The sequence below is a fragment of the Sorghum bicolor genome, chromosome 9 (assembly GCF_000003195.3).
Source record: "Sorghum bicolor cultivar BTx623 chromosome 9, Sorghum_bicolor_NCBIv3, whole genome shotgun sequence".
Taxonomy (NCBI): Eukaryota; Viridiplantae; Streptophyta; class Magnoliopsida; order Poales; family Poaceae; genus Sorghum; species Sorghum bicolor.
In genome coordinates this window covers 5295458-5307711 of record NC_012878.2, presented here as the reverse complement: position 1 = coordinate 5307711, position 12254 = coordinate 5295458, and the positions used below count along the sequence as shown (strand labels likewise).

General features: G+C 40.9%; 1 protein-coding gene across 1 annotated transcript; it reads left to right on the top strand.

Annotated features, from left to right (window-relative positions):
* LOC8071187 (dihydrolipoyl dehydrogenase 1, chloroplastic) lies at positions 3471 to 10097 on the top strand. Its single transcript, XM_002440595.2, has 15 exons — positions 3471 to 3851; positions 4533 to 4679; positions 5260 to 5394; positions 5990 to 6107; positions 6852 to 6976; positions 7314 to 7439; positions 7538 to 7618; positions 8295 to 8357; positions 8450 to 8524; positions 8614 to 8692; positions 8779 to 8879; positions 9078 to 9191; positions 9289 to 9402; positions 9516 to 9587; positions 9679 to 10097. The coding sequence occupies exons 1-15, from the start codon at positions 3561 to 3563 to the stop codon at positions 9724 to 9726; spliced, it is 1689 nt and encodes a 562-aa protein (XP_002440640.1). The 5' UTR covers positions 3471 to 3560; the 3' UTR covers positions 9727 to 10097.

Genomic DNA, 12254 nt, shown 5'->3' with positions numbered 1-12254 from the left:
TAAAATGTTATTGTGTGCTATGCATAAACTTCCCGTCTATTGAAGATGATTATAGGAGCTAGGCAAGGCCACAAGATCCACCTTGCATCTCTAAGAATCTTTACAAATCTCACTCTCTAAATCATCATTTAGAAAATTATTTTCAAATCGCTTTCTATATTTCTTCACTCTCCGGCAACTTTTTATCTCTCGTGCGCACTCTAGAGAGCCATTCTCGTCTTCTATTTTTTGTTAGCAAAAAATCTAAAATAGAAGATAGCTATATTTGCATAATCATTTAAACAAGCTGTTGGAGGATAACTTTTCATCAAAATCTCTATTCCTAGTATTTAGAAAAGTTTTAGAGAGTCTCTTGGAGTTGCTAAGGATGCCAAATCTTTAGATATACACATGAGTGAAAGGTTCTAATATGGCTAGAGGGGGGGTGAATAGCCTATTTAAAAATTCTACAAACTCACTAGAGCAAGAGGTTAGTAAATAACAAAGCGAAGCTTTTTGCTCTAGCTCTAAAGGGGTGTTTGCAAGCCACCTACCCAACAATTCTAGTTGCTATGATCACTATGCACACAAGCACTAAGTCTCTACAAGCTACACTAGTGAACTAAGCTACACAAGGCAAAGTAAGCAACTAAACTAATTACACTAGTCTGCGGTAAGTAAAGGATAGGATAAGATATTTATACCACCGTGTAGGGGATGAACCAATCACCAATGTAAACAATCACGCACCGGGAGAATGCCAATCAAACACAATTGAGACACCGATTTTTCTCCCGAGGTTCACGTGCTTGCCGGCACGCTACGTCCCCGTTGTGTCGACCAACACTTGGTGGTTCGGCGGCTAAGAGGTGTAGCACGAACCTCGTCCTCACTAGGACACCGCAAGAACCGACCCACAAGTGAGGTAACTCAATGACACGAGCAATCCACTAGAGTGGCTTTTGGCACTCCGCCGGGGAATAAGCCCAAGAACCCCTCACAAATAACACCTAACGACTTTCAATGAGTCAGAGCCTAAAATATCTACCAGCGTGCATTTTTTACACTAAGTGAGCATCAACTCATGTAGGGAGAGAAAGAAAGATATGCTAGTGATAACATCGAAAAAGATAATATGGCTAGCAATATGCATATGGAACCCGTCAACAGGGATGCCAAATATTTCTACCCTTTTCACAAAAAAAGTAGGAAAGAAAACCTCATATTTTCACAATAATAATTTGAGAAAAAAATATTTTCACAATATTATGTATCTACTCACTCCATTCCAAACAAGTAAATTAGCTTTCTATATGCATCTAGATACATTATATTTATGTATCTAGAAAAACCAAAATCACTTATAATTTTGAATGGAGAGAGTATAGAACATGAATATAGGACGATATTTGTCATGTATAGTTATTATAGGATGTCGGATTATAATTATCAAAGTAGCAAATGCATGTATTGTGATGTTATTATTATTATAAATCTCTATAACAAAATGCAAAAAAGCCCTTGATAACCTGAACCCGACGGCATGAAAAACATTATGTGATGTGTTTCCTCTAGTTGTTTTTTTCACGCCAACAGGTGGTTCTAGGTCTGATATACACCCTTCCCATGTGCGCCCCACACCCCCCCTCTCCACAATCAAGCGTTCAAGCCTAGCCACTATTGTCTTAGTCCCCATCCACCTCCGTGTCTCCCGGCATCGCAAAATTTAGGAGTGTAGATTTTGAAATTCGTGGCAACACATGAGCATAAACCTATAATTTATGTATAAAGGCTCACAAAAAAATGGCTAAAAATGCTAAGTATTCTTCTATCATATTAAGTTCCAAAAAAACATTCTAATTTTGGCTTTTGCTTCCAAACATACTTCTTAGTACAAAGTCTAAATCGTAGCCATCAATCTTAACTAGTATGGTGAAGATACCTTGTAATAGTGCATACTATCCATAAATAACGAACCATATTGCACATATAAAAGCTAAAATAAACAAAAAAAATACTTTATAGAAACTTCTTCTGCTTCTTTTTAAAAGCTTAGGAGTTTCTTATATAACATCCATGTATATTAATGGGGCAAAATGGATGCTAACAGTTGTATAGGTTGGATGGCCCATGAGTTACATTAGGCATTAGAATACTTGAGAATTAGAAACATGTCTGTCTAGATTGAAGTAGCAGGAGCTAAGTTTTTACTAGTCCAGAATGCATTTTTTTTGTTTTATCTAGCACATTAAATAGGAAAACACTCATTTAATAAAAAAATATGAACCAAGAAAAATGAAATCCACTTAATCTAAATAATTTAGATGACAAAACAAAGAAAATGAGATACAATTGTCGTGTTATTTTTTTAAGTTTGACCAAAATGTATACAAAATAATAGTATTTATAACACCAAATAAGTACTATTAGAATAATTATGTCATATACTCCCTCCGTCCCCAAATACTGCTATTTCTAGCAGATTTCAGACAGATTAGTGTGGTAAACAAAAGACTATTCTACCCTCAATTAATTTGTGTTCCACCATTTAATCATGCACGTTAAGCCATGGTTCTCTGGTTCCAACGAGCTGCATTTAATGCCAATTAAACAGACTCAAACAATTAACATGCGCCAAAGTACTACTCCCTAGAAGAAATTAAATGGGCTGGTGGACCACGGAAGTTCCGAGGAGAATTAAATGGGCTGGTGGACTGAGTATGCTAGTAGAAATAACAATATTTGTGGACAAAATTTTTTTCTAGGAATAGCAGTATTTTGGAACGGAGGGAGTATTGTTATAGTAAACCTATTCAGAGACATCCATGTTGATACTATTTTCTCTTGGTTGAGGTTAACAATAACTTGCTCCAATTACTTAAAAAAAATATTCTCCAAACATAGAATTGCATTTTAGTAAACCTACTCGGAGATATAAATGTTAGATATGATTTTCCGTGACATCAAATCTTTGGATGCATATATAAAACATTAGATATAGATAAAAAATAACTAACTACACAATTTATCTGTAATTTGCGAGACGAATCTTTTAAAATCTAATTAGTCTATAACTGAATAATAATTGTCAAATACAAACAAAAGTGTTACAGTAGTCAAATCCAAAAATTTTCAACAACGGCCAAGTATTATCCATGTGACATGTACAAATTAGGATGGTCACAGGTCATGTAAACCAGCATAAACCACGCCAGCAGCTGACCTGGCGCCCTTTGCTAAAAAATAAGAAGAAGAAGAGCTGACCTGGCGCCCACTCATCTCATCAGCCTCATACTACACTGACATGCGGGTCCCATCGCCCCGCATGATCTGGGTCATATTTCTAAAGGCTTACGAATTGTGGGTCAAGTTTCAAGGGACACGAATTGTGGGTCAAGTTTCAAAATTTCCCCTCCCTCGGCCTCCTCGGCCCTGTGCCAGCTTCGAAACCTCCGCCCCGTCGCATAAACCCCCCCTCGCCTCCTCCGCCCGCGCCTGCCTCCTCTTCTTCGACTTATACGCCTCCCTCTCCCAACTCACCGCGCACTAGCTCCCCAGCCTACTGTCCCATTTCGTCCGCTATGCAGTCCACCGCGGCCGTCTCCGTCTCCGCCTCGGCGACCGCGTCCCGCGGCGGCGCCAGATCCGAGGCCGCGCGGCGGCCAGGTGGGGTCCGGGTCTGCGGACTCCGGGGCGAGGCCCTAGCGTGCCCCTCGCTGCGGATCTCGCAGGTGCCAGCGAGGCTGGCGGTGGCGAGGGCCGCGGCGGCGACCAATGGCGCGGTGGCGGGGAGCGGCGGCTTCGATTACGACCTCGTCATCATCGGCGCGGGCGTCGGGGGTCACGGCGCCGCGCTCCACGCCGTTGAAGAGGTCTGCGTCTTTTTATTAAGTGCTCGGTGTAACATCAGCACTGTTTTAGTGAGTAATCCTGGGATAGCGGAGCTGCGGAATTGGTCTGCCATGGGATGCGTTAGTACTGACCAGAAACGATAGCACGTGATGCCTGATTGGTAATTCGGCGTTAGAAATGGAAATTTTGCTTGAATTGGACTATCGTTGTTTTTTTTGTGTATCTGATAAGAATTTTAGATCGATGAGTTGATGAGGTGCCTCTAGGCCGAGGTTGGTGGAAGGCCCAGGTGTGTACCTGTAATCTGGGCGGCAAACTTTCTTGCTAGCAGTTAATTTTAAGTTTGAAATACTTTAGTTTTGATGCTAAACCACAGAGTAAGGCAATTTGCAAACCTATGTCTTGTCTACAAACACTTCCAAATTTGTCTGCTAATTTGGGTGCTTGTTCAGGGATTAGCATCGATTACTTGGGTGAATTTGGAGGTTTTGCTGCCCTGCATACCATTGTTGTTCGACTGTTGTTAGTTGATCTAGTCCGTGCTAATTTCAAGAGACAACAGTATTTTCCCATTTTAACCTCATGTTTTATGATAGTCTAGCAAATAAGAATGATGCCAAACATTAGCCATACCAATAATTTTCTAAGAGTTGGTACTGCTTCTATATTGATCTTGTTTCACTTTGCTCTAATTTCTTCAGGGTTTGAAAACAGCCATAATTGAGGGAGATGTTGTGGGTGGGACTTGTGTAAACAGAGGTTGTGTCCCATCGAAAGCACTCCTTGCTGTCAGTGGTCGAATGCGGGAGCTTCATGATGAACATCATTTGAAGTCTATGGGTCTACAGGTAATGCGGTCAGTTGAATTGGGCGAGGGATTTGCTGTTTCAAATAGGCTCATATAGTGCAAAATTGACAAAAAGCTACAGCTAGGAGCTTGTCTGAGTACTTTTGTCCATTCTAGCACCTAACTGTATCCATTTTAATTGCAACTAGTAGAATTCTACTTAATCTGTTCATTCCAATTTCTTAATTTAGAGTCAAATCTTTCTTGGTGTTTGTCAGAACCCAATAGACAAAGTAAATCTGTAATAGACAAGGGAAGAACGTACAGTGCAAGATTCAGGTTCCCTGGTTATATATACCTCCACAAGTTTAAAATTAACAATTAAATTTAAATTAGTCACATGCATTAATCTTATGGATGCAAGGCTTTTAGTTACTATATGCCCATGTTACTCTTTATTAAAGTCTCCCCCACCCCTCACACCAAAGAAAAAAAAAACAATTTAAACAAGGATTCTGCTTGTTCGTAGGAGGCATGTGAAGGTCTCAACCATTTCCTATGATCATTAGCAGTTCTTACTCGAACATGTTATATATTATCCTGATTGATGCTGAATTGTTAGGCATATTACCTTGTAACAGGTTTCTTCTCCTGGATATGACAGGCAAGGTGTTGCTGATCATGCAAGCAATCTTGCCTCAAAAATCCGTAGCAACTTGACTAACTCAATGAAAGCTCTGGGAGTGGATATATTGACAGGTGTTGGCACTATTGTGGTAAGTTATCTATAGTCCTTGATTGATGTGGAACAAACAGTTATGTACATGAGAATCTTATCCCGGTTCTTTCGCCGGAGGTTGATAATTCAGAGTTGTTTGTGTTTGTAAATTTTATCTAAAACTTTGCTGTGTACTATTGAGCTTCGACAACACTTGGAGGAATTATTAATGCTAAATATTTAGTGTGTGTGCCCTATATACTGTTTTTAAATTGTTAATAAATAATAACTATGTTTGTCCTTATTTTTTTAAAAAATCAATTATGTTGTTTTTTCTTAATATGCATAAACTTAAGCAAAATCACATATCTATAATCTATGAGTAGATTGAATACTAGTTGGGTATGGATCAGTTAAAAGTAAACTGTATGATCTAACCAGAAATGAAACAAACTCAATATTTCTGGTGAAGATTATGGCATTAATTATGTCCAGTGAGATAATGCATAACAAGATCTTATCCATGAATGTGAAAAATGAGCTCTCTGTGTGTCCTGATCTGGAATATCCAGTGACACTTCAACCAGAAAATGAGCTCACAACCAGGGAAAGCAAAGGGATGTTCTAACATGTTTTCACTGATGTCTGATCAGGGAAAGCAAAAGGTACGATATGGAAAAGCCGGTTCTCCAGATAAAGAAATCACTGCCAGAAACATCATAATTGCCACTGGTTCAGTTCCTTTTGTTCCCAAAGGGATTGAGATTGATGGTAAATACTTCTCTGTTTGAGTTCTCTTTTTTGAAAACTCAATACTTTAGGAAAGGTATGGACTTATGGTGCATGCTGGAGATTTATTATAAAAAATTATTCATTTCATTTCTGTTAAACTTCAATACCCATAATGAGGAGGATATAGATATGACCGTGAATTGTAGTGTGATAGCCATTTTTATTTTTAATGCACCTTATGACTTTCGGCACTGCTCTGCTTTTCAAAACTTTCTGGTGATTCATGTTGATGCAGTCATTCCTAATTCAGTGTTACATGCAATGCTGCTTTGCTTGTCTGTTTGTTTAATTCAACTCTGGCTATTTTGCTTTTCATCATTGTTAGAAAGACCCAAATGTTATACTGTTTCTGCACCAAGAATCCAATCCCACCACATTGATTTAGATTGGATTTGGAATCACCAGGGACAAAAAGCTAAGTATAGGTTGTCATTTGTTATGTCTTGAATATCCATATGGTTATATGCCTGTTTCTAGATATTTTTCAGTGTTGAACTCATACTTTGAGACCAAAAACTGGATATGTGATCCTTGTGACCATTCTGTTGTCGCTGGCACAATTGTTGTCACATCACAAATGTAGCCTAGAAATTTAGAGCATTAGAGATATAAACATTGGGTGCATTCTTTATTGTAACATGTGGTGTATTAGTTGTCATTTTTGGTGTACTTTTTCCTTGTTTTGTCTGTTCTCATAAAACTCTGCCGGATGATTATTTGCAGGGAAAACTGTATTTACCAGTGATCATGCACTGAAACTTGAGTCAGTTCCAGACTGGATAGCTATTGTTGGAAGTGGTTACATTGGACTTGAGTTCAGTGATGTATACACAGCTCTTGGAAGTGAGGTACATTAGAAGCTCTTGCTTTGAAATTATTTGCTAGGTTGCTTTCTCCAAGAACCATTGTCCACAGCACCAGAGAAACTATGAAACTTGCACAGTGTTCTGGTGTTCTTTAAATGTATCTGCTGTTATTTTCTCTGATTTTTCATCTTACCTCCATTGATTGTTTGGCTATTGTGCAAAATACGATTCCAGCATTTTGAACTTAAGTAAATGCTAAATAATTCAGATAAGGTGGATGGATTCTAGAATGCTCCTTACGCATCATCTGCAGTTGCCTGTTGAACATGGTTGTTGTGAGTTAATTTTCACTTGATTTACTCAATTCAAAATTGGGCAGGTTACTTTCGTTGAAGCTCTTGACCAGCTGATGCCTGGATTTGATCCTGAAATTGCAAAATTAGCCCAGAGAGTTCTTATCAATCCTCGGAAAATTGACTATCACACTGGTGTTTTTGCAAGCAAGGTTCACCTTTGGTCTAGCTTTCTCAAAGTATTCCAGACTTTTTTTTTTGACATGGTTGAATAATCTATATGTTGAATGGTCTATGGATTTTTCACTAGATTACTCCAGCAAAGGACGGAAAACCTGTGCTCATCGAGCTTATTGATGCGAAGACAAAGGAACACAAAGAAACCCTTGAGGTAACATTTCTGATATCTTTCTTTGGCAACTTGCTTTTGTTCTTGTTGATTACTTTTGCCAGTCATCTCTTTGTTATGGTATAACGGTGCCAAGTGGAACACACAACGGGGCTAAGTACAACATACATAATCTTTTATTATCTCGTTGTCTAGAGCTGCATGGCTTTACTGAGTGAATGCTTCATATTGGTCCTATACCTGCCATATGTATAGTTGGTTGAGCACAGAATTCTGTAACAGTTACTTGTTACAAGCATTGTAATCAAAATCAGGTAGTAAAAATGTTTTGTATCAATAATATGTTATGATTTTACTTCATTCGAACAGAAATGCATGTCTGTTAGGACATTGACACAATCTTCAAGGTGACACTTTGACTAACAACATCTATAGAACATATATTATTTTATATAGAACACAATTATATTATTATGAAATTGTTTCTGTAATGAATGTAGTAACGTCAATCCATATAAATGTAAGATATTCAAAGTCATAAGTCCACTTGCAAATGCAAATAGTCATCAAAAGCAACAATATGGTAAGCAAGACCAAGTGCACTGTAAATCTCATTGGATTGCACATAAAGCATTTCTGCTAGCTTTCCAATTTACTATTTGATTCTTTATAAGTTAACCCCAATGGCTCACTCGGGAGGTTGGAAATTTGTGTGCAGGTTGACGCAGCTCTTATTGCCACAGGAAGGGCGCCATTCACCAAAGGGCTTGGCTTGGAAAACGTGAGTATCTAGAAATTAAATCTAGTAGCTACCAGATCTTATGCTACATTTTAAAATATAAGAATGCTGAAGCTTATTTTCCTTTTCTTAAGATCAATGTCGTTACACAACGTGGTTTTGTGCCTGTTGATGAACGGATGCGAGTCATGGATGCAGATGGCAATGTGGTATGTTGCAACTTTTATTGCGTTACTTTTTTCTTGAGAACAAGTGTCTCCTCAAGATTTCTGCATAATTCACATATAATATTATATAGGTACCCAATTTATATTGCATTGGAGATGCCAATGGCAAACTCATGCTTGCCCATGCTGCCAGTGCACAAGGAATTTCAGGTATTCGAGAATTTTGTTTTCTTGTGATTTCTTGGAGAAAGCTTATTGGTGTACTTGTCTGATGTTGAATTCCTATTCAAATGTAGTTGTTGAACAAATCTCTGGAAAGGATCACATCCTAAATCATTTAAGCATCCCGGCCGCATGTTTTACTCATCCAGAGATTAGTATGGTTGGGCTGACAGAGGTAAGTTATCTCCTTATTGAAATTGTTAGACATGTCCTTCATGCATTCCTTTCTAATCAATGTACATGAATTTCATTGGCTGAATATTTGGACATCATTTTGTTAATGGCCGTATTTTGGTCATTTGACTAATAGGCAATGCCTTATTTGTTTATTTATTTATTTATTGCTAATTTTCTGTTTTTGAAACTTTCTCAGCCACAAGCCAGGGAGCAGGCAGACAAAGAAGGATTTGAGGTAAATGTTGTGAAGACTAGCTTTAAGGCTAACACTAAAGCTTTGGCAGAAAATGAAGGAGATGGGATTGCTAAGGTCATTCTGTTTGCTACTTCAAGTTCATGTTTTCTCCATAATTTATTTTCACAAGTTTGCACTAACAGAATTTGACAATATGTGCTCCTCACTGCAGTTGATTTACCGACCTGACACGGGTGAAATTCTTGGGGTTCACATTTTGGGTTTGCATGCTGCTGATCTCATCCACGAGGCCTCCAATGCCATTGCCCTAGGAACACGTGTACAAGTGAGTGTCGCCGACAATCTATTTTTTATTAAGCATCCACCTTTGTTGGATTCTGTCATACGCATAGCTACCAATTCATCTTGAACCGATACATAATTGTTTCTGTAATGCAGGACATCAAGTTTGCTGTTCACGCTCACCCCACATTATCCGAGGTCCTGGATGAACTCTTCAAAGCAGCAAAGGTATACATCGACGCCCTCATTTCTTGTTGCTATCACATTTCTTGGTCCACAAATCTGAACAACTGCAAGCCACACTCTCTGTTTCCAACAGGTTAATTCCGGTGTTTCTCATTCTGTAAATGAACCAGTTGCAGCCTAGAGAAGGGCGGGATAGCAAGCCAAGGCAGCCACCCCAACCGCTCCTGAAGGTCCTCAGCTTCCTCACGACCCTGTTTTCTTCCCCAAAACGAGATCGGCAACGGTAAAGGGGAGGTTGTTGTTGTAGGTAGTATCTGTAGGTTACAGATTTGAGGAAAGAAATTATTCATCAGTGTCGAAAATACATACAAGCACACAAATGTTTCTTTTTTGGGGGTCCAGATTATATGTAGAGGGTCTTCTGCCGTTGGGGTGGGTTTTTGTTGGCTTCGTTATTGCAATATTTGTTGTTGGTTGCCCTGTAAGATGAAGTGACGAGACTAGCTCAGCTCAGCTTGTTTGAAATAATAATCCATGTACCATGATTCAAAACTCAGGCCTTGTTTAGTTGTTTTCAAGATTTTCCGTCATATCAAACCTTAGGCACATACATGAAGCACTAAATATAGACGAAAATAAAAACTAATTGAACAGTTTGTCTGTAAATCACGAGACAAATCTTTATCCTAATTAGTTTATGATTAGACAATATTTGCCTCAAACTACAGTGCTAAAATCTAAACAACTTTTCACGCCTCAGATGTATCGTGGGTTACCACGGAGGTTCCCGATTCGATTCGACACCATGGATGTCGCTCGCCTCAACGGGGCCGGTCCGGTCCGGACCAGAATTACTAGGCACTTTGGCAGATCCGACACGGATATGTTCGGTTGGCGGCGTAAGTGTATTTAAAGGCAGATCCAGTGCAATTGATCGAGAAGCTCTTTTTTTCGTGTGATCTGTTGGAGCCGACCCCGACTTCATGGAGGGAGGAGAGCCAGCTGCCGGCGGCGGCAGCAGCGCCGCAGAGGAAGACAAGTACACTTGGGTGCCGGTGCGTGTGGCCAGGCTGTCCAACTTGTCGCAGCACCTGAGCGCCGTGCAGCAGTCGCGCTGGCTGGACCACCGCGACGAACGCAGGTGGTTGGAGAGGGCGTCGACGTCGACGTCAGCGGCGGAGGCGATGGCCCCGGACGACGCCGAGGAGCGGCAGCTGAAGCTGGCGCGCGACCTCAGCAACGTCATCTCCACATCCTGGTACGGCTTCTGGTGCCCACTGCACGAGATGGCGGAGAACGTGGCGGAGGCCGTGGACCCCGGCGGTGCGGTGCGGCCGCGCCCCGAGAGCGCCGCCTGGTGGCGGTTCGGGTACCTCGGCGACGAACTCCCCGGCAGCCACGGCTTCGTGCACCTCACGCGGGGCCAGGCGGCGCGCGCCCGCGGGCTCGTCGCCGACGCGCTTGCCCGGACGCACCGCATCAAGGCGGCCTTGGATGACCTGAGGCGGCAGTGCTGGCCTGGCGCGGGAGCCGCCGCCGCCCCCGCCGCTGCGTACTCGACCCCGGCACTGCTTGCGCGTATGCGCCGCGTCGAGCGCCTCGCCGATGCCGTCCTCCTCCCGCTGCAGGAGCTCCAGCGCCTCGTCGACCACCTGATGGAGGTGAACAGCAACAACCTCCGCGGAAGAGGTGGGAGGGAGAGACGGCGACGCAGATCGGCGCCACCGTCGCGCCGGACACCTGCAGGAGAACCCTTGCTCAGGCGTAGCGCAAGCATGTCGTCGCTGAACGCTGATGCTAGCTACGTAGCAGGTAGCCACCTGCCACCGATGTGTCGACCGTAGACAGTACTGGTGTACAACAGGGATTTTTTATTTATTTGCCACTCTTAAGTGTGCCAACCCTGTATGTGTCAATGACATGTGGGATCATATGAGTCACTGACATGTGGGTCAGGAATGGCAAATCTGCAAGAACCCACCATAAGGATGGCATGTTGGTGGCAAATAACTAAAAAGCCCGTACAACAGCTAGGTGTGTGTGCCGCCGATGACCATAATAAATATAAATAGTGCAGCAGCTAGGTATCGGTCATACCTCACAGCACACAATGCCGACTCTGTTACCTACATAGAGTTTAAATACTCCCTCCGTCCAAAAAAAAGTCAATTCCTAAAATCCGTGTCAGTCAAACTTTTTAAAATTTGACTAACTTTATAGAAAAGAATAACAACATCTATAATATAAAATGCACATTATATAAAAATATATTCTATGATGAATTTAATGATACTAATTTGATACCATAAATCTTAGTATTTTTTCTAGAAATTTGGTCAAAGTTTAAAAAATTTGACTTAGGACAACTCTAGAAATTGATTCTTTCGTGGACGGAGGGAGTAAGATTTAAAGTCTTATTTTTTCTACCTCTTTCTTTAATAAATATACTGCCACATCAGCAAAATACTATACATAATATGTAATTAATTGTCTTGGACTCTGTGATAGAGTCTTAGGCCAGTCTCAATGGGAGTTCCATATGAGTTTCATTTGCATTAAATAGGTTGCCACATAGGATTTTTTGATGACATGGCTGTGTATTTAAGAAGAGAGAGAAAAAATGAGTCTCTTGGCACGATTACCAACTCTCTATGAGTCTTGGAATTAAATGTCTATGAAACTATGAAATGAAACTCTCCATTGAGAGTG